At 37.9% G+C, this 20,807-nt stretch overlaps 1 protein-coding gene across 9 annotated transcripts in view; it reads right to left on the bottom strand.

Moving 5' to 3' along the window:
• TTBK2 (tau tubulin kinase 2) overlaps nt 1–20,807 on the bottom strand; it is a 129,302-nt gene that overhangs the window by 21,922 nt on the left and 86,573 nt on the right. For all 9 annotated transcript variants that reach the window (XM_043919116.1, XM_043919115.1, XM_043919114.1 and 6 more), the window contains 5 exons: nt 20,369–20,461; nt 19,705–19,830; nt 6,690–6,847; nt 2,586–2,802; nt 472–683 (listed from right to left, as the gene is read on the bottom strand). In XM_043919116.1, coding sequence (XP_043775051.1) covers nt 472–683; nt 2,586–2,802; nt 6,690–6,847; nt 19,705–19,830; nt 20,369–20,461 — 806 coding nt within the window. The remainder of the gene's footprint in view (nt 1–471; nt 684–2,585; nt 2,803–6,689; nt 6,848–19,704; nt 19,831–20,368; nt 20,462–20,807) is intronic.

Below are 20,807 nucleotides of genomic sequence, written 5' to 3'. Positions count from 1 at the left end.
ATCTCTTTTTCCTACAGCATTTACTCATAGAAGGCTTTCATTGAATTGAACTGCCTATCACTTGTATATGTATTACTTTTTCCCCTGCTTCATGTACTCTTCCACCTTCTTGCCTATTGCCATCTTTCCTAGGCCCTCTCAACTTACACTCCTCCATTCCAATAAGAGAGATCACCTTCCAAACAAAGCCACTTCAAAGTGTTCATTTAATTCCTACCTAGTCTTAGGAAGTTACCAGCTCCCACGGCCAAAGGCTCTATGTTACAGAACTGGGAACAATATTAGAAAGAAAGTCACATGAAGAAGGAGAATGTTAACTAAAAAACATGGATGATGATGGCACCTTTATCAAATCATTATCAAAGCATTACAAAAATGCAAGAACTCCTTATTTGAAAAATTTTACAAAATAGAAATTAATAATAACAATAGTATTTTAGTTGCTTTGAAAAAAGAAAAATTATTTTATACCAGGTCTCAAGAAACTTGTCAGTATCTGGCTTTGGTTCCAATGCTAGGCGTTTTTCCAGCTCAAAGCTGTGGATAGAACGTAACTTTCGCACCAATGGAACATCTCTGTCTGGCTGAGTAATCTCTGAGCGGACACGAATTGGGGAACCGAGGCTTGGAGCATTCAGAATACCATTTGCTTGACCATGGCTATTTTCCTCTTCAGTGGCAGCCTAGGCAAAACATTAAAGAAAACCATGAAAACCATTCTAGTCACTATACATGGTAGGAATCATTGAAGTCTTTCAATATAAGCAAGTGTTTGTGATATTTTTTCAGAAGATTAGGATATTTTGGATAGTTTAATTCATTACTACTAGTTATTAACCCTTTATTAAATAAGTTTTCTAAATTTATTCTCAGATTCAGTATTTTAGTGTTTTATATTTTGGTGAAATAATGCCATTTGTAGCAACATGGATGGACCTAAAGATTATTATACTAAGTGAAGTAAGTCAGAGAAGACAGATGCTGTATGATATCACTTTTATGTGAAATCTAAAATATGATGCACATAAACTTATCTATGAAACAGAAAGACTCACATGGAGAACAGACTCATGGTTGCCAGGGGGAGGGGGTTGGGGGAGGTGGAGTGGTAAGCTGGGGTTAGTAGATGCAAACTATTACGTATGGAATGGATAAACAACAAGGCCCTACTGCATAGCACAGAGAACTATATTCAGTTATCCTATGATAAACCATAATGGTGAAGGATATTTTAAAAAGAATATATATATAGATGCATGCATAACTGAATCCCTTTGCTTTAGAGCAGAAATTAACACATTATAAATCAGTTATACTTCAACTTAAAAAATTTTTAAAAAATGAGTTAAAAAAAGGGAAAAAAAAAGAACAGTTTGCTCCCAGGAATTCCCTGGTGGTTCTGTAGCTAGGACTCAGAGCTTCACTGCCTTGGGTCCAGGTTCAATCCAAGATTGGGCAACTAAAATTCCTGCAAGCCACACGGACAAAAAGAAAAAGAACAGTTTGCTTCTGGTACTATACAGACAGAGGTGACACTACAAAAATCTGACACCAACTTCCTGACTACTTTTCACTACTTATTCCTGATTACTACTAGTCCAGGAAGTTCTTACCAACAGCCAGACACACAGGGCAGCACATCACATCAACAGAGAATGTTTCTACAAATGACTCTCATATTCTGTTAATTTTTTAAAATTACATAGTTTGAAAATATAGTATGTATTATCCAAAGATAAGCCAAGCTCCTCAGAAGTGATCACAAAGATTCTTTTTACGATATATTTCCCATTCACAAAGAATGACTAGCCAACTTTCTATCAATCATGTTAACAGGTATCAGCCAGGAGTCTCATTTTACACCTATAAATGTTAACCTCCTTCCCAACTAAATCATTATTAAAAAAGAGGAAGTACCAAAAAACAAACTTATTTATAATTCACTGTCCCTCCATCCCATTTATCTTCGTCTTATTGTCCACAAACATAGAAATGACTGGAAACTAAAACTGAAGAGAAATTTAGGGGCAATCTACCCCAAGGTAGCATACTAAAAATTATTTAATTCAGAAATCTGTATCTCTCCCCATACTTACAAGTGGACCTGCTTCCAATTCTAATGAAGAAAAAATCATGTTACTTATTCAAGATGCACTTTGTCAGTTCATGACCAATTTGATGCTTTCCACTTCCAACCCTCATTTCCTCTCCTCCATTTGAGACAGTTTTCAGAATGAACACTCAGACCTCCATTGGTCTCCACTATGGAAGAGGGCCAGTCTTGCCATTTTATTTGAAAAGACCATTAAATTCTGTTCCATAGATGTATCTTCTTTTAGACTCTGCTTCTGGTTATTTTTTTTAAACTACCTTTATCTTCCACAAAATAGAAGATGAAAAATTTTTAACATCCACACCTGAGTGCAATGGGCAAAACTAACCAAAAAATACTGCAATCATTAATATAAATAACTAGCAACAGAGTGTTCTACTTATTCAAAATTGCGAATCATGATACTCTGCTAAACCAATAGGAGAAAAATAAGACAGAGATAGATATCATTTCCTATGCAAGAAATACACACCTTACAAATCCCAAGCTTTATCTTATTCCTGTTGGTATCCATCTCTTCCCAGACATCCTTCTCCTGGGGACGAGGGTGTCCCAGAGACCCAGGCAATTTATCTGGTAACACACCAACAGGGATGCCATTTTCTCCATCACTAAGCTGTTCATCTGGAAACACCTCATCTGTATTTTCTCGAAGCATGTCTCCTGGGATGGGAGTGGCATTGGCAATTCTGAAAGTGATAAATGAAAAAAAGAAAGAAAAAATGACAGAAGTTTAAAAACACCAGAATCAAAAATTACTATGGGACTATCCTACATTTTGTTTCTAGATTTAAATGATGAAGTCTATACATAATTAAGAAAGTAGAACAAAACAAAATCCTCAGAAACTTAGGGCATGTCAATTCTACAAAATAAACTGCACTTTGATCAACAGAACTTTCAAGCTGATTTAAAAACACAAATTCTGATACAATAACTCTCTAAGTTAGCAATCACTTTAAAAGCATTTATTTTCTATTGACTGTGAATTTTAATATATTCTATTCTTAACCTATTTTTCTTAGAGAATAACAAAAACTATAAACAGAAAAATGTTGTTATGATTCTTGCTTTTGAGGTGAAATAAGAAATTTTCTAACTATATACAGTTCATATGGTTCTGTATGAACTGACTAGGAACAAGATAGAAAATACTAATTGGCATTTGTCCGTATGTTCTTTCAAAGTAATTTCATGTCCTGTTTACATAGCTGGTCATCACTCCCCAAGACTTCTGGCCCATGAGGGGCTTTTCTAGTTCTCAGTTATATATAACTCACTAAGCAATCAGGTCCCTGCTGGGTCTGATATTCTGTAACTAGTATGTTCAACTTTATAGACTATAGTTTGTTTGTTTTTTTAATATTGCTGACTGAACATAACATTTAGCACACAGCAAAACCTTTTCTTAGAGGGATCTGCAATGTCTAAAAGTAGAAAAAAATGCCTTCAGCGGATTATACTGACACACACAATTATTATGAGTGGGAAAATAGATGTCTTCTCAGTGAACCACTCTAAAGGCCTAGGTGTTATAAATATGTCATGCTGTGAGAATAAGAAATATATATGCGACAGGAGCACATGGCCTGTGTTTGCAGGCAAGGTATAAATTATAGAAGCAGATTAGGGGTAAACATTAAGAAGATATACAGAAGAATTGGATGGATGTCAAGACAAGCAATGAGACTGGACATCCTTTTCATGCCCTTTTCCATAATACAAGGTAGGAGTTGGCAAATTAGGGCCTATGAGCTTAAATCTGTTCATCTATTTGTGTAAATACTATGTGTGGCACACAGGCATGCTCATTTGCTTACATACTGGCTATACTATTTTAGCACTGCAGAGGCAATGGTGATGGTGACAGACAGCAGAGCCCACAAATATTCATCTGGCCCTTAGTTAACAGGTAAGGCTTGCTGACTCCTGATCTAAAGCATCCTCTTACCTTCTACACCTTCTCCCTCTACGAAGAGCTAAGAGTTGTGGGACATAATTATCAGTTTTTCTCTTTAACACTGATTCTCTAGGGTTTTCCAGGTATTCGACCAAATCATTTGCAAAGAGAGAAAACTCAGAAGTCAGCGAACTTTTTCTTGAAAGAGCCAGACAGTAAATAGTAGGCTTATGGGTCTAATACTTTGCAGGCAAGATGGATACTAAAATGAGTAGACAAGTGTATGATGAAAAATAAGTATATTCAAACAGCCTCAAAGTATCCTGAGTAGTAAAACACAAAGGTAAAAACAGCAACTTTATGGTGAAAAAACCTAACACCACCTTAACCAGATACCAACATTAATATCATCGGTAATAAGGCATCTTGACATTACGTATCTCCTTTTTTTTTTTTTTATTACGTATCTCCTTATTCAATGCTATCAATTTTCCCCTTATCTTGGCTTTAAATGTATCTCACAGATTCTGATATGTACTGTTTTAGTTATCAATATTATTCCTATAATTTCAGTTTCCGTTCTCCCTTTTACCCTAGAGTAATTTGATATAAGGTTTTTAAGTTTCCAGGTGGAAGGGTCTTTGACACATTTTTGTTAGTAAATAATATCTGTTTCTATTACAGTGTGATCAGATAATGTAACATTTCTGCTTTGTGGAACTACTACTGTTTGGTGACCTGATAACTGATCAATTTTTATGAATATACCAGGGGCATTTGAGTGGATGGTGCTCTCTCTATCATCAGGGTATAGAAGTTGAAAAATATGCCTAAGGTCTACCTTACCGTGTTGTTGTCTTCTATTTCTTATTCTTCATTCAGCTGAATTCAATCTTGAACTCAGTTGTGAACAGACTGAACTGTATTACAATCTCCAGTTACTAGTGTGTTTCTTTGTATCTTTGAATCTCTGGTATTTGTGGCTTTCTAAAGATTACTGCTATGATTCTGGCGACTATATATTAATACTATGTCCCATTTGTGAATTGTGACACTTAGCATTAAAAGTACCCCTCCATCTCTATAACTTTTAATGTTTTGTGTGGTTTTTTTTTTACTTGAATGCTACATTGTTTGATATCAGGATTGCTATTTTCTATTTCCATTTTCCTAATTTTTGTCTATCCCCTTCGGAAACGTGTTTTTCTTAGTGTATCTCTTGTATACAGCAATGTAAATGGAACTAAAAATCTTTTTATTTTAATAGATGTGCCCATGCATATTTATTTCGATGACTGCTAAGTTTGGTCTTAATCCTGTTATAATATTGTATAATTATGTGTATTTTGCTATATTCTCTATAAGATAGGCACTCTTTGTACTTTAAAACTTTAAAAAATATATATTTTAGAAGGTTTGCCTTTTTGTTTTAATGGTCACCTTTGGACATTTACATTTTAAATGCTCTCAGTCTCATTTTCTTATTTAATCTTTTGCTATTTAGTTTCTTACTTGTAAAGTGAAGTGGCTGGAACAGGGTGATGGATTCCAAAACCAGATAAGCATGAGAAACACCTGATGTGTATGAACTTCTGTTCCACATGCCTAGACATTCTGATTTAGTAGGTCTGCTCTGAGTCCTATGAATAGGTATTTTAAACAAACATCTATGGTGGTTCTATTGTAGCTAGTCAGGGTCTCACATTTAAGAACTCAGACTAACTAACTGGGCTTCCCTGGTGGCTCAGAAGGTAAAGAATTTGCCTGCAATGCAGGAGACCGGGGTTCAATTCCTGGGTCAGGAAGATTCCCTGGAGGAGGGCATGGCAACCAGTCTAGTATTCTTGCCTGGAGAATTTCCATGAACAGAAGAGCCTGGCAGCTATAGTCCAAGAGGTCACAAACAGTTAGACACGATTGAGCAACTAACATACAGACTAATTAGGGATATTATCTCCAGTTCTATGGGTCCATGTAAGCTTTTCTGAGTCAATAAGCTCTAGTATCTCATCTCAATATAAAAGGAAAGCAATGGATTAGTGATAGAGAATCCCAATTAGGTCACTGAATGATTTTTCCCTACTTGCTTTTTCTTTTAAACTAGTTTAAAGCAATTAGAGAGCAGGTTCTAAAAAAGGGGGGGGGGTCAGAAAAAAGAGACAACTTCCCCCAAATTAAAAATAACAAAAGCAACTGTATGAGTGCATATGTAGAGAAAAAGGCATTAAATAACAAAAAATACTAACCTCTTCCTAACACACTCTGAAAATTAATTGCTTTCATAAAAGGAATAACTACATGTTTTGTTCCCACTAAACTTAAGCAGAAGATAGTTAGAAATAATTGTGGCTTGTTGTCTCTAGGATCCCATATATTCTTTAGTAGTAAATGCAACAAATGCCCCTTTGCATTTTGAAGAAAACCTTCCGTACATCTGACATTAACAAGCAACACAAGCTCTAAGCTGCCATTTCACAGTATAACCTGTAAGTACTTTCTAAGAAAAGTAACTGTGAACAAAGTCATGTAAAAAGCAACGTTAATTCCAGGAAACCCAAAGGCATCCCTATGTCTTTGCATTTGGTCATCTGAGGCAGCCTGGATGAAACAAAAGACATTTCTGCTAACAGAATGCATCTAGGAAAGACACTGCTGAACCGTCTGTTTAGGACACACCCAATCGCCGCAGGGGTCAAACGGGTGTGCAGCTGAGGCGTGGTGGAGGCAGTGGTCGTGGTGAGGGAGCCATCAGTTCCAGTCTTCTCCCAGTCGAAAGGATCACTTTCAATTACTCCAAAGGCCTTGATGCTGTTGTCAAACACGGATGTAAGAAGCTAAATCACAAAAGGAAAAAACTGGAGTAAGCCAACAGTAAACATAGTCACTTTATTCTATAAGAGAAAACACCCCAGACTCTTAGTTTGGTAGTATCACTTTTTTAAAAAGCCTGATGATACAAATAGGGGAACTCGAATAAGGACTACGTAAGGATGATGATGTTCAATTAGCATTGATTTTTCTCAGCTGAGATACAGATATTTGGTTATGTAGGATAATGCATTTTTTGTAGGAAGATAAATAATGAAGCATCATACATAGAACCTACTTTGTGATGATTTGGCAAAGGGAAATATGTATTATATGTGTATATGTGCATTCAGTTTCAATCATCTGAGAGTTTTTTTTTTTTTTTTTGTCAAAAAGGAACATTTTTATATGCTTCAACTTAAGTGACCAAGGTTAACAGTTGGTATATCTAGGTTAAGAGGTATATAAAACTTCATTGTACTTTCTTAGAATGTTTTTGTTGGTTTGAAAAATTCTTAAACTATGTGTATGTGCACACAAACTATCAAATTCTGCTATTACTTTATATTATACATTCTTTTACTTTTTGTCTTTCAATTCCAAAAGTGTGGTGTAATATTAAGAAAAATTTCATAAAGACCTTCCTTTACTGTTTGACAGTATGCAACATTTTCAATTTTATGGTTAAAACTGGATTAAACTCTCATCATTTCTCTTATTGTTAGTATCCTACCCTTATAGATTTACCTTGCACATTTCCTGCCCCAGACCTGAAATTAGTACTTCTTCACTGGAGGATTTTTACAAAGGTCTGTTTAAGGTTTCAAAAATATTGCTCTAAGAAGTGAAGAACAGATGCCATAAATAAGGAGGGGGATGAGGGTGCCAGGATCAGATGACCAGTTAGGAGGCTACTGTCAACTAAAGCTGAGTGGTAACAGTGGAGGTGTTAGGATTAGAACATGATTTGTAGAGCCAACAGAACTTACTGACAGAGTAGATGAAAGCTGTAAAAGTAAAGAAAGAATAAAGAAAAATTTATATTTCTGTTCTGAGCTCCTGGTACCATTTAATGAGATGGAAAGCAGTGAATCTGAGGACTGGGATGTTTAAAGTTTTATGGAGTTTAGGGAGGAACAAGGAATATAGATACAAATTTGAGAGTCATCAGTGCATTGATATTACTGGCTATTATTTAAAGCCATAGACTAGATGATATGATCTAGGTAGAGTAGGTTGCAAGGGCTAAGGCCAAGGGCATTGCAACATTTAGATGGAAAGATGAGGTGAACTCAGCAAATGAAACCAAGGAGTGGCCAGTGAGGCAAGAAATGGGTATGTGTTGACCAAGTGAAGAAACCACCTCAACAAGCAGATGGTCAAATGCTATCAATTATAAACTTAACAGTTATTTCTGATTATTTAATTGATTTCACCCAGACTGTAGGTTCCAAGAGGCTGGTACATGGCTGATCTTGCTCATCACTGTATCAAACATAATGCCTCCTATCAAAGAGTGTCATATTGTGATTTCTATGAAATATATATCTGGTCACTTAGAAGGTCAAAAATATATTTCTTATATATATTTGGTCTTTGTCCACAGTTTCTGACTCACAGCTCCCCAAACTCTTGAAATTTTCTGAGAGATAAGAGCAATGGGAGCATTTTTTGTCATAGTATTTGATCTCTAGTCCTCAGTTCCTGAAATCACTTCAGAGCCATACAGGGGAAATGGGTGTCTTTTTATTCATAACAAGCTCCTTTCTACCGCAACTGGGTTTATGTTACTAAGGTGACTTTTGGAAAGTCACCAAAGGATGGAGGCTGCTCATCAGAGGAACCAACCATATGATTAGAGGGTTGGAACTTTCAGTCCCACACTTGTGTCCTCCAGGGGAGGGAAGAGGGCTGGATGTTGAATATATTACCAAGGGTCAGGGAACTCTGCTCAATATTATATAACAATCTAAAGGGGGAAAGAATTTCAAAAAGAATAGACACATGTGCATGTATTACTGAATCACTGCTGTACAACACATTGTTAATCAAACTATAATCCAAAATAAAAAGTTAAAAAACAAAAACAAAAATTTTTTAAAATGACCAATGGTCAATGATTTAATCAAGCATACCTATGTAATGAAGCCTCCATAAAAACCCAGAGGCTGGGGTTCAGAGACCTTCTAGGTTGGTTGGTATGTGGAGATGCTGAGAGAATGGTGCCCTTGGAGAGGGCATGAAAGCTCCACACTTTTCCTCACACCTTGTTACATGCAATTCTTCTATCTGGCTGCTTGAGTTACATCCTTTGTAATGAAATGGTAATCTAGTGGAAAACTGGTTTCCCACAACCCGTGAGCCACTCCAGCAAGTTAATCAAACCCAAGGAGGAGGTCATGGGACCCTCATAACTTAACAGCCATTCAGTCAGAAACACACATGACAACTAGGACTTGCAATTAGTCTCTGAAGTGGAGGGCAGTTTCATGCAAATAAGTCCTTAACCTGTGGAAACTATTTATCTCTTGGTAGATGTTGTCAGAACTGAGTTGAATTTTAGGAACTCAGCTGGTGTCAGAGAACTGCTTGGTGGTATGGAGGAAAAAAAATCATGTTGGAATTGTGGGTGAAGATTCCTTCCATAGTATCTAAAAACAGTTAAAGAATAAACGTTTATTTGTAATAATATTTACTATAAGATTCACATGATCTTTCTGTCTAAGTCTCAAAGAAAAAAATAATAAACGTAGAAAAGAAAACTAAAAGTTAAAACGCATTGGGAAAGGCCTAGTTATAAAACCTGAGAATTTTTATTTTGGCCCTGTTTTTCTTGGCATAAGCTAACTGTGTTACAGCTCAGACTTTTCGCAAACTGTCAGAGGTAGAGACTTCAGAAAACACAAAGGATGAGAGGGAAATGGACTGAAACCCTGCACATATAAGAACTGAAGAGGCAGACTCTGGACCACTTTCCTGACTCTGGAGCCTGAGGTTCTCATAGGTCCCACAGAGTGAGACGCTTCTTTCCTGCAAAGTGGAGCCCCTGGTCCTGGGTCAGCTCTGCCTTGCTGCGTGAGCACTCAGACAGCTACTGCTCAATGCCGTGCTGGTACTGGGTGGCGACAGGGATGGCCCTAAACAGTTTTTATTGCCTGCTGTCCCTTTATCATGGAATTCCTTACATTTATCATAGTACTGAATGTTTTAGAAATGTAGCATTTATGCCATTGGGCCTCCAATAAGAAATAGCTCATTACTATAATGATGATACTGGAGACCTCCAGGAAGGACGCAGGGCACAGAACAAAGGAAACAGAAGGAAAGCTAAAAGCACTGAAGCACTAAAGGCACCCTACTGAGAACACATGGTCGGATGGTTAGAGCTCTGCAGATACCTTACAGAGCTAAATGTTTCAAATGCAGCAGAATAATTGTCTAATTCAGGACTATGGTTGCTCCAAATCCTAAACTTCAACAGATTGGGATGGGATAAACAGGACAGGTCAAGGATTTTTTCTTTTTGGTAACCTAATTCAGCATATCACACTTGGCTAAAATAAATAATAAGACCAGAAAACTCAATTCAGTTACTCATTCCAATAGATTTGAGAACAATACATAAACCATTAGCCTCTAAATCAAATATATATATATGTGTGTGTGTGTGTATATATATGTAAATAAATAAGTAAAACTTATGGTCCTCATCCTTTCTTATGTTCCAATACTATTGAGGATTAAAACACTTTCAGTTTCCAATCAGAACAGGAGCTCACTGTGCTCCTGTTTCTTTTTCCTGTTTCCTTTTTCTCAAACTGAAAAGGAAGCAGAGCAAAATCTGAAGAAACCTTCCAGATGATTCTGACACTTCCCTCTAGGAAGGTAGGACCTGTATCTCTCCATTGAGAATTACTGGAATCTAGTATACATCTGACTCCTTTACTTCTTTAATTTAATAATATATTCTTAGAAAATACAAACTTATCTACAGAGTCTAGGTTTCTCAAATTAGGGTAACGTGTACCCTCAGGGGATGCAGCCATATGCCAGAGAGTTTAAAAGTCATTTGATAAATGTGGCACAGTTTCCTAGAGAATTTTACTCAGAGGTAAGACACTTAATATATTTTATAATACAATGAACACAAGGCAGTTAGAAAGCACAGTTCATAGGAACCTTTAGGATAAATCAAAAGAATGCAAAGAAGCTGTGGACTCATGGCTGACATTTTAAGACTGGTCCCAGACTTCTTGAGAACATGCTCATACTTTGCTGCAATAGGAGAAATTGGTGAAATAGTGTGAGAAACTCTAGAAGCACTAACATCATTAGGAAGGTGAATCTTCCTTGAACGGAAGTAGGGAAAGGAGAGAGGTTGGGGGAAGGAGACTGGTTGGGGGGGGCGGTGTGGAGAAAAGAGGATGGAGGACCTAAGTAAGGTCTAGACAGACAACAGTGCAGTATTACTTTTTATGTGGTTACTGTTGCTGACTATTTGTGTCAACTGTCTATCCAGTTGCACTTACAAATAAGAGGTAGTTGTTTTTCTTAATCCTAATTCTAACAAGACATACAATAAAATGGTTTTTTTCTAAAGCAAATTATTCAAGACACAAAGTACATAAAAATCAAGTACTATGTCTGGGCAATTAGATTCTGAATAATTTTGATTTTCTACTTTTCTGTAAATTCCAAACTTCTTTTATGACATGTATTGCTTTCAATAACAAGAAAAATTCAACAGAAATGCATTATCTAAAGTAAGTTAATTGTATACATAAGCAGGTGTAGTCCACAAAAATGCATGGTGCAGCTCCTGCCACATGGAATATCCTTATTCTTCACAGTAATCAGTCATCTGACAAAGACACAGTACCTGGGGGAAGCATTATGTCCCCTCTTCTTATCCTTAGCACAAATGCAATCAACAGTTTTATCATATTTACCTCTACATGAAACCCCAGTTTGCCCTTTCAAAGAAAATGCAGATAAAGTCCAATTATTGTAAAAAAAAGAACTATTTGCAATGTGATATTGGGGACTGAGAAGGCTGATTCCTGAATTCTCAGTTAATAAATGATAAACTAATGGATCAATAAAGCACTTAACCAGTAGAGCATAATGGCAATGCTGTCTTGGCTGTTTCAAAGATAGGTTATTTACGGCAAAAGAAACTGCCTCATTTCAGTGATAAGTAGATGCAATAGAGGAAAAGAAAGGTTCTACATTTCTCTCTTCCAGGAATTTTTTAGTAGTATTGGTAGAGGGAAAAACAAAACAAAACAAAACACTGCATCCTTTGGAAAAAATAACTGAAAAAAGAAGAGAGATCAAATAAAGAGAATGAGCTGAAGAAGCTGCAGAGTTTTAGGCTGTTTTCACTACTTATAAGATCCTAGAAAAACTCAGGAGTGCCCCCTGGCCGGCTGCCCCAGGGCAGCTGAGGCAGCAGGAGGCAGTCTCAGCCACTGTGCTGCCTGTTACCAAGGTCATTTTTCAGGTGCTCATCTCCCATGAGGTAAATTGGCAATGTCTAAGGTTTAAGATGTCTCCTAAAAAGCCCAGTGAAAAAGATAAGCAACATTTCCTTTTTTCCTTAACAGGACAAAGCAGCATAAAAGAAACAGAAGTTCTCTTACTAATATTAATAACATAGAAGTAATGCTGAGTAGAATACAAGAATGAAAAGTAAGATAATTGTAAGCAAATGCAGTGTCCCTAGGTACATGTAAAACCTCTTCAGGTTAACATGATGCTTTACAATTCATAAAACATTCTCACAATTATCTCATGTATATCCTAACAAAACTGTGAGGTAGGTATTTTCACCATTTCACAGGTGAAAAAGAAAACAGGCTTAGAAAAGCCATACAAACGGTGTGTAGCAAAGCTCCGACTGAAACAGATCTTTTAAACGCAGTGTCATTTGCACCATGTAAGAGTTACAGCCGGTCAGCAGGTGTTGGGCTGCACCCCACAAACCTGCAAATCCTGCAGTTGCCATTCCTCAAGACTGAAGAAAGATCCAAGAGACAGGGACAGAGACATCAATGGTTTACTGGATGGGATATCGTACACATCCGCAGCAAAATGGTCCTGGAGCAACACCTCGCCGTGCCTGGCAAAGAGCAGGCAGACCACGGCAGCAATCTTCACTCCTAGGGGAAGAAGGAGGGTACCACTTGCAGGGGAAACTGACATCAGCTTGGCTCAGCAGTTACCAGGGAAACCAGCAACTGGGGCAAATCCCTCAGAGCCCTCAGATGTATGACCATCACAAGGGCTGATGATTCTCTTTAATAAACAAGGAGGCAGAATCATTCTGGGCTAAGGACTAGAACAATCACCAGCTGGGGCAGGGGGCAAGGATGTTCCTGTGAGAAGGGTATAGGTGGGAAGCAGGAACTGGTTGAACAGGGAATGTGCAGAGAGGAAGAGAAGAGCCATCTTAAGTGGTGTGACCATACAACAGGCAAGGCAAAAACAGTATAAAATTGAAATTATCCTTGAAAGCTTCTTAAGATGCCCACAAAGTACAAGACAGTAGTTGTACTAGACGCGAAATAGCTCATTTCCCCCCCAGCATTGGGACAGACTTCTATTTCTTCAGATGAGTGTGACTGAAGCTACCTACATTGAGGGGCTATACTGTACCCCCAAACTACTGTTCTTTTAAACATAAGAATCACACTCAGCACAGCCTGATTGCTGTTAATGAGTGATGAATGAGGCAGGAGCAGATTCACGAGGGTACTGCACCTCACCCTCACCACAGGGCGTGGCTGGCTGAGCCAAAGCACAGGCAGGATCACAGACACCATAAAACTGTTCTTCCACCTCCTGAACGTGCAGGTGAATTTAAGTGAGTCTAGTATTCTGTGACTCTATTGTACTCTATAGTCATATCAAATACCCATTCATTGGCTCAGACGTACACTGAATGCCTAAGATACTGGGTGCTAGGAATGCAAGAATGAACAAAGCAGCCTTGTCTCCAGAGTGTCTGCATTTAACAGAAGCAATAATCAGATTAAGCAGAGTTCGTTCAATTTGGCAAACTTTCATTAAATGACTGTCACTGTGCTAATTTCTTGAGAAAACTGAGCTAAATGTGCAAGGTCCTGGCTCTAATGGAGTTTATCTAGAAAGGTGACACAACAAAGTACCTGCTCTCAGAGTTTAGCATAAGAAATCATTCCTGTCTGAAAGGAATCAGAGGAGACTGTTGCATCTGAGTCGGGCCTTCAACTTCATAAGACAAGCAAGCAGCATTATAAAACACAGGCATTCCAGGCAGGACAAGCTGGAAGAAAGGCTAGGAGTCCCATCTGACTGCACTAAGGGATCCAATAAAGCTGATACACATTAAGTACAACTGGGAATGAAGGAGATGAAAGCAAGAATTCATCCACTTCTCTCCATCTCCACTGCTTACACCCAAGCCAAGACCATCACGGATCCCTTGCCCAGGTAGGCGCTACCTCCCAGCCTCTCTCCCAGTTAGACCTGAGTCAGTGTGACGTAGTTCTGGTAACAGGGTACAAGCCAAAGTGTTCAGATCACTTCCAGGTCTGTTCTTAAGCCCCCAAACCATTATCCATGCCTGCTCTTCCCTTTCCTGATGACTGTAAAGGCCATGGATTAAAGACAGCAGAGTTAAAATATGGGTGGAGCCTGGCTGTTCAAGGTACCACTAGGGTTACCCAAGAGAGGGGCCCAACCTAACTACACTGTTTTGTGAGCAAAGGAAAAAAAAACCTGTGGTGTTAAAACACTGATTTTTAAAATATTTCTTTCCAAGGTACAGCTCAGTCTCTCTAAATACCTTCCTAAGTAGTCTCTAATTTTCTGCCTCATTTGAACGCACACAACTACAAAAGCAATCCTCTTCAAACACAAATTGGATCACCATGTTCCTGTTTATTAGACTTCCAGGGCTTCCTGTTGCACCAGAATAAACTGAAACGCCTGGCTTTTAAAAAACTGAAGACTGGCAAGGCCCTATATCACCTGGCTTCTGCCCTCCTTTGCAATCTCATCTCAAACAACTCTCTCCCCTCATTTACCACATTCTAGTGTACTTTTCTTTTCATTCCTTTCTTGCATCGGAGTATATGCACATGTTCTTCCTCTTGCTTATAACCTTCTTCCTCCTGTTTCTGCTCTCCACGTGGCCAACATAGTCCCATTTTTTAGGGTTCAGCTTACGTGGGCAGCTTAAGAGAGAACGAGAGAGAAACCTTCCAACACCTTATTTAATGGGACGTTCCCCCTTGTTACTCTCTAGATCAGCCTCTCCTTTGCTTCAAAAGCAGCCCATCTGTACCTTCTGAAAAATTTAACTCTGTTGCTATTAGAGTCAGGGTAGCCTAAAACACCTCTAAGCCCCCCAAAGCAAGAGGCAAGCCTGCTGAATTTTGATGGAAGCACTGTATAAACAGTCCTATTCTTAAACCTGGAGAGTATATTAAGATTAAGGACACTGGATGGCTTCCTCTCTCATGTCCTTTGATGTTAGCAATACTATGGCAATGTATGAAACGGCTCATCTACACATTTTAGTTTCAGGCTCACCAATGATGTGTATATTTATGGGTTTCATTAGTGTTCTCAATTTGCTCATTGATGTGGAGGAATTCAAGATAGATAAAATTGCCCCAGGCAACCCTCAGAAATAGCTCTCTTTCTTAAAACATTTTAAAAGGATTTATTTAAATCATAAGATGGCAACAGCAAGATTGAACATTTTTTTTATCACTATCTACATTTCTGAAAAAGTTCACCCAGCACTTTTTTTAGAAACTTAAAATTTGAAATATAAATTCATAGGATATCATAAAAACAGTACAAAGAAGTACCCTTTACCCAGTTTGCCTTAATTGTAACATCTTAAATAACTAGAGTACAATGTCTAAAACAGGAGAATAACATTGTTACAATCCAGAGAGTTTATCAAATTTCACCAGTTTTAGGTGTACTTGTGGGAAGAGCTGACTCATTTGAAAAGACCCTGATGCTGGGAAAGATTGAGGGCAGGAGGAGAAGGGGATGACAGAGGATGAGATGGTTGGATGGCATCACCAACTCAATGGACATGGGTTTGGGTGAACTCTGGGAGTTGGTGATAGACAGGAAGGCCTGGCATGCTGCAGCTTATGGGGTCACAAAGAGTCGGACACAACAGAGCAACTGAACTGAACTGAACTGTGTGATTTTATGGTTCTATACAATTTTATCACCAGAGGAGATTCAAGGCTTAGAACTTGCCTTTTATAGTTGCTATACTTTCGAAATCTAATAAAAACAACCCACAGGTTCTGTATCTGAGGATTTAACCAACCAAATTAAAAATATTTAAAAATCCAGAAAGTTCCCCAAAGCAAAACTTAAGTTTACCAGCAACTAGTTTCAAGCATTTATACTGCACTAGGTATTACAAGCAATCTAGAGATGAGTTAAAGTATATGACAGGATGTGCGAAAGTTATATACAAGTATTCTGCCATTTTCTATGAGGGAGTTGAGGACCAGTAATCCCCAGGGGCCTGGAACCAATCCCCTGCAGATATCAAGGGTTGACCATACTCCTAATAAGATATATTTGCTTTAATCTTGATTACAATTTTAACATCTTCACCTTCAGTTTAACAGACAGAAAACAGGATTTATGTACTCATGAGAGCTGATTTTTCTTACATTTCTTGAGTAGGAGATGATTAGGCAAAATACGATTCAATTTTCCTAACATTTGTTGAAAATTTAGGTGCCAGGCACAGTGTCAGGATAGTGTGGGATAATAAAAACAAAGTAAGACACGGCTGTACCTCCAGGATTTAAAAGCCAGTAGGGAAGACAGACATACATACGTAGTAAGTATAAACTTGGATGTAATTTCCCCAAACCCCAAAAGCGAATGTCAGCCTTTATTCAAACTGAGATGTCTGTAAGATTCCCAGTAGAGAGCGTCAGCTCTCTTGGTCTGCACAGGCTACAAGGGCGAGCACCAGCAGGGCATGGTAGGGTGCTGACAACATGCCACTTGTTAAGATAATAATGTTCTCTGGCAAGAAACTGCAATTTTTAAGAATTCACAAACCACAGACATTCACAGTAAAAGTGGCTTTGGAAAACAACATCACTTAACACTTTGATTATGAAATATATTCCCTTTGGTCCTGTCTCAGAACATATGAAGTTAGAGACATACCATTTATCTGACCTCTGATATAGCTAGGGAAGCAGTCACACTAAGTACTGGAATGGTTTTAGATCGCTGCTGGTTTGTTGCTGTTTTTAACTACACTGGTTGTTCAGTAAGGAATAAAAAATTTTGAAAGAACAGTAATTAAACTCAAATTCAGGAATGAATTCCAAATTATAAAATTAACCATTCAGTTCAGTTCAGTCGCTCAGTCGTGTCCGACTCTTTGCGACCCCATGAATCGCAGCACGCTAGGCCTCCCTGTCCATCACCAACTCCCGGAGTTTACTCAAACTCATGTCCATCGAGTCAGTGATGCCATCCAGCCATCTCATCCTCTGTCGTCCCCTTCTCCTCCTGCCCCCAATCCCTCCCAGCATCAGGGTCTTTTCCAGTGAGTCAACTCTTCGCTTGAAGTGGCCAAAGTATTGGAGTTTCAGCTTCAGCATCAGTCCTTCCAATGAACACCCAGGACTGATCTTCAGGATGGACTGGTTGGATCTCCTTGCAGTCTCTCAAGGGACTCTCAAGAGTCTTCTCCAACACCATAGTTCAAAAGCATCAATTTTTCGGCGCTCAGCTTTCTTCACAGTCCAACTCTCACATCCATATTAACCATTAGACAGCATTAATTCACAAGAACATTCAGATTCAAAGTAGAGTAATTTTTCTCAAAATGAAGACTGCAGCAGAGCATTGTGAGGAAAGCAGGAGACAGAAACTGCAAAGGTCAGATCTTTTTGGAACCTGATATCACACTGATACTAGTCATCAGCACATCTTTTAGTCACCAACATCTTTTTCCCAATTATCCTTCTCCCATCTACCTGCCCTCTGCTCCTACTCACTGCTTACAGAAGATCAAAGAGCAAAGAAGAACCAGAAAATGTTATGAAAATGTTATGCCTGCTCTCTCTCTTCTAAAATACAAAATTACTATACTTTCTATTGTTATCAGGCGACAGAATAACAGAGAAGTCTCTAAAAGAATGTACAAATGAAAAACCAGAGAACAATATTTTGCTAATTTAAATTGTAGGTCTAAGTTTCAAACTTTAGCTGGGGAACATTATAGTCTTCTTTGGAACGTAGGCATAACTAAAGGAGAGAGTGTGATTAAAAACTTTTTTTGCTGTGGAACTAATACATCAAACTTTGTCAATAAAAAAATTATTAGCACCCAAGATGAGAAAGTTGGAACAACTCCTAGCTCCTCCTGATTCTAGTCTTACAAGTAAAACTTCATTATTTCATTGCAAGTAATGTGAACTCTACACATTTAAAAAAATCCATATATAAAATATGAGAACATATTCCAAAGCGACTCATATACAATGTATTTTTGCCATTTGTTAGCCTATATGTTATAACCCAAATAGCCACATAGGAAAGAACAACACAGGCTCACCTACTTAAGATCTCTAAGGACTCAAGGCTGTTATGTTGCCTCTCTGCTTTATATTCTATTTATATATTATACAAAAACTACATTTTTCACAAAGAAATATTTATTATATGCAAATAAGTTCACTGTGCAGTAGACAGTCTTTTAGTCTTCAACATTGACAACATTTTAGAATATGAAACTTCCACTAGGACTTCCCTGGTATCTCAGCGGTAAAGAATCCACCTGCCGATGCAGGAGACATGGGTTCAATCCTTGGCCAGGGAAGATACCACATGCTGCAGTGCTACGAAGCCCATACGCCACAACTATTAAGCCTGTGATCTAGAGCCTGTGAACTGCAACTTTTGAGCCCACATGCTGCAACTACTGAAGCTCGTGAGCCCTAGAGCCAGTGCTCTGCAACAAGAGAAGCCACTGCAATGAGAAGCCTGCGCATAGCAACTAGAGTAGCCCTTGCTCACCACAGTAAGAGAAAGCCCCTGCAGCAACAAAGGCTCAGCACAGCCAAAAACAAATAAATAAGTTTTTAAAACTTTCATTAACAGGCAGTAAAGCCCATGTGTTGTCCTTTGTAGATAAATCTTATACACTAATATTATTATTATATTAATCAATGTGTGCCTTGAATTTATGTTTTCAGTAGTAGTGATTATCTTGTATTAAGCTCTGACCAAGTTTCCCTCGAGAGCAACAGAATCCTCTGAAATTTAGCTGGTTGGGGTTTGATATGCAATTTGTGGTAAGCCTAGTCACCCTTATTAGGCCTCACTAACTGATGCTCTAAGGAAATGTTTCACTGACCGCAGACAAAATGGAGCCAGTAATCTTTACTGACTACTGTCCCATAGCATGTTAACATATGATATGGAACCCTCAAGTCCTCAACAGATACATTACTGATCTGGACATTTCCTTCTGGTCAACAAATTAGATATAGGATTTACATAATCTGAACTTATCAGCAATTCAAAACTATCAAAAGAATCACAGTAGCAGCAGTTATAATGCTACATGATAAACAAATCTAAAACTCTTAATGACATATGTTCATCCAGAAGGGAGAAAATACACACATGTGCAGACATGGATAATGTCATCATCAGTTATTTAACCACACTTCTCATGATGTATTAAAACAGTATTACTTTTTTAAAAAGTATTCTTCTAGGAACCACCTGTACTCATTTACAACACCCTCAACAGTACAATGAGTAAGGATAAATACCAAAAGAGAGAGAAGAATTAATCCACAGAATTCACAAAGATGATTACCTGGTAGTCTGGTTTTGTAAAATAATCCAAAGAGGCGATGTGCTCCAGAAAGATGCTGAATTCTGGAGGGAGATGTTTCAACATAAGCCTGTGCTCATACCTCTCCTTAATAGAGCCCACTTGTTCCTGGGAAGTAAAGAGAAAAAGAACTAAAGTCAATTTCTCTTGAAAGCTACACATTAAGAGCCTCTCAGTCTCAAGGGTATGTAAAATTGAACAATATAATGTGACAATTAAAAATTAAAAGGCTGCCATTTCTTTTCTTGGCAACCATCAGTGTTTTCTCTGTTTTGTAGATAGGTTCATTTGTGCCACATTTTAGATTCCACACTATAAGTGACATCATACGGTATGTGTCTTTTTCTGACTTACTTCACTTAAAAGACCTAATTGATTTTAAAATAGAAAAAAGAGAACTAGTGAAAATAAAGCTAAGAGAGCTCAAAATATAATCAGAAATGACAGTTGTACTTAAATTAGCATTGTCATAGAAAAAGTCATAATATCAGCTCATAGAAAGAAAAATATACATATTAGGATATAGTGAAAGGGTTGGAAAATGTTAATTCTTATACATAAGTATAATTTCAACAAAAAATGCCTACCCAGGAGAAATTTTTACTCCTTCCCCTACCAAAACTGATGCTTCCATTTTCAAAATTACCTTGTCCTTTATTTTTCTCCAAGGGAGCTGACCAACCACAAATTCCACCAACATGTAGAACAAGGACCAAAGGTCATCATGTCTTCCCATTTCCTTCATAAGCAAAAGAGAATTCAGTCACATTACATTACTGTTCCTATGAGTACATTACATTGTCTAAGGCCTAACCATTGTGTTTTCATTTTCCCATAAAACTATCTGGCAGGTACATCTACGTATCCATATAGCTATAAAGCAATCTACATGGTAGAACAGATTTACTGAAAAACTTCGATATAAAGAACACCCAAAAACCCAGAAATACTGGAAGTAATGTTATTTAAGCACCCATTAATTAATAAATGAGTTAATTAATTAGTAAAGGAAGGTGGTTGCCAAGGAATTCAGGGAAGGGGGAAAGGGGAGTCAGTGCTAAGTGGGTACAGTTTCAATGTTGCAA

This window comes from Cervus elaphus, chromosome 12, assembly GCF_910594005.1.
Source record: "Cervus elaphus chromosome 12, mCerEla1.1, whole genome shotgun sequence".
Classification (NCBI taxonomy): Eukaryota; Metazoa; Chordata; class Mammalia; order Artiodactyla; family Cervidae; genus Cervus; species Cervus elaphus.
The sequence above is the reverse complement of the archived record's forward strand: the minus strand, read 5'-3'. Positions and strand labels throughout refer to the sequence as shown.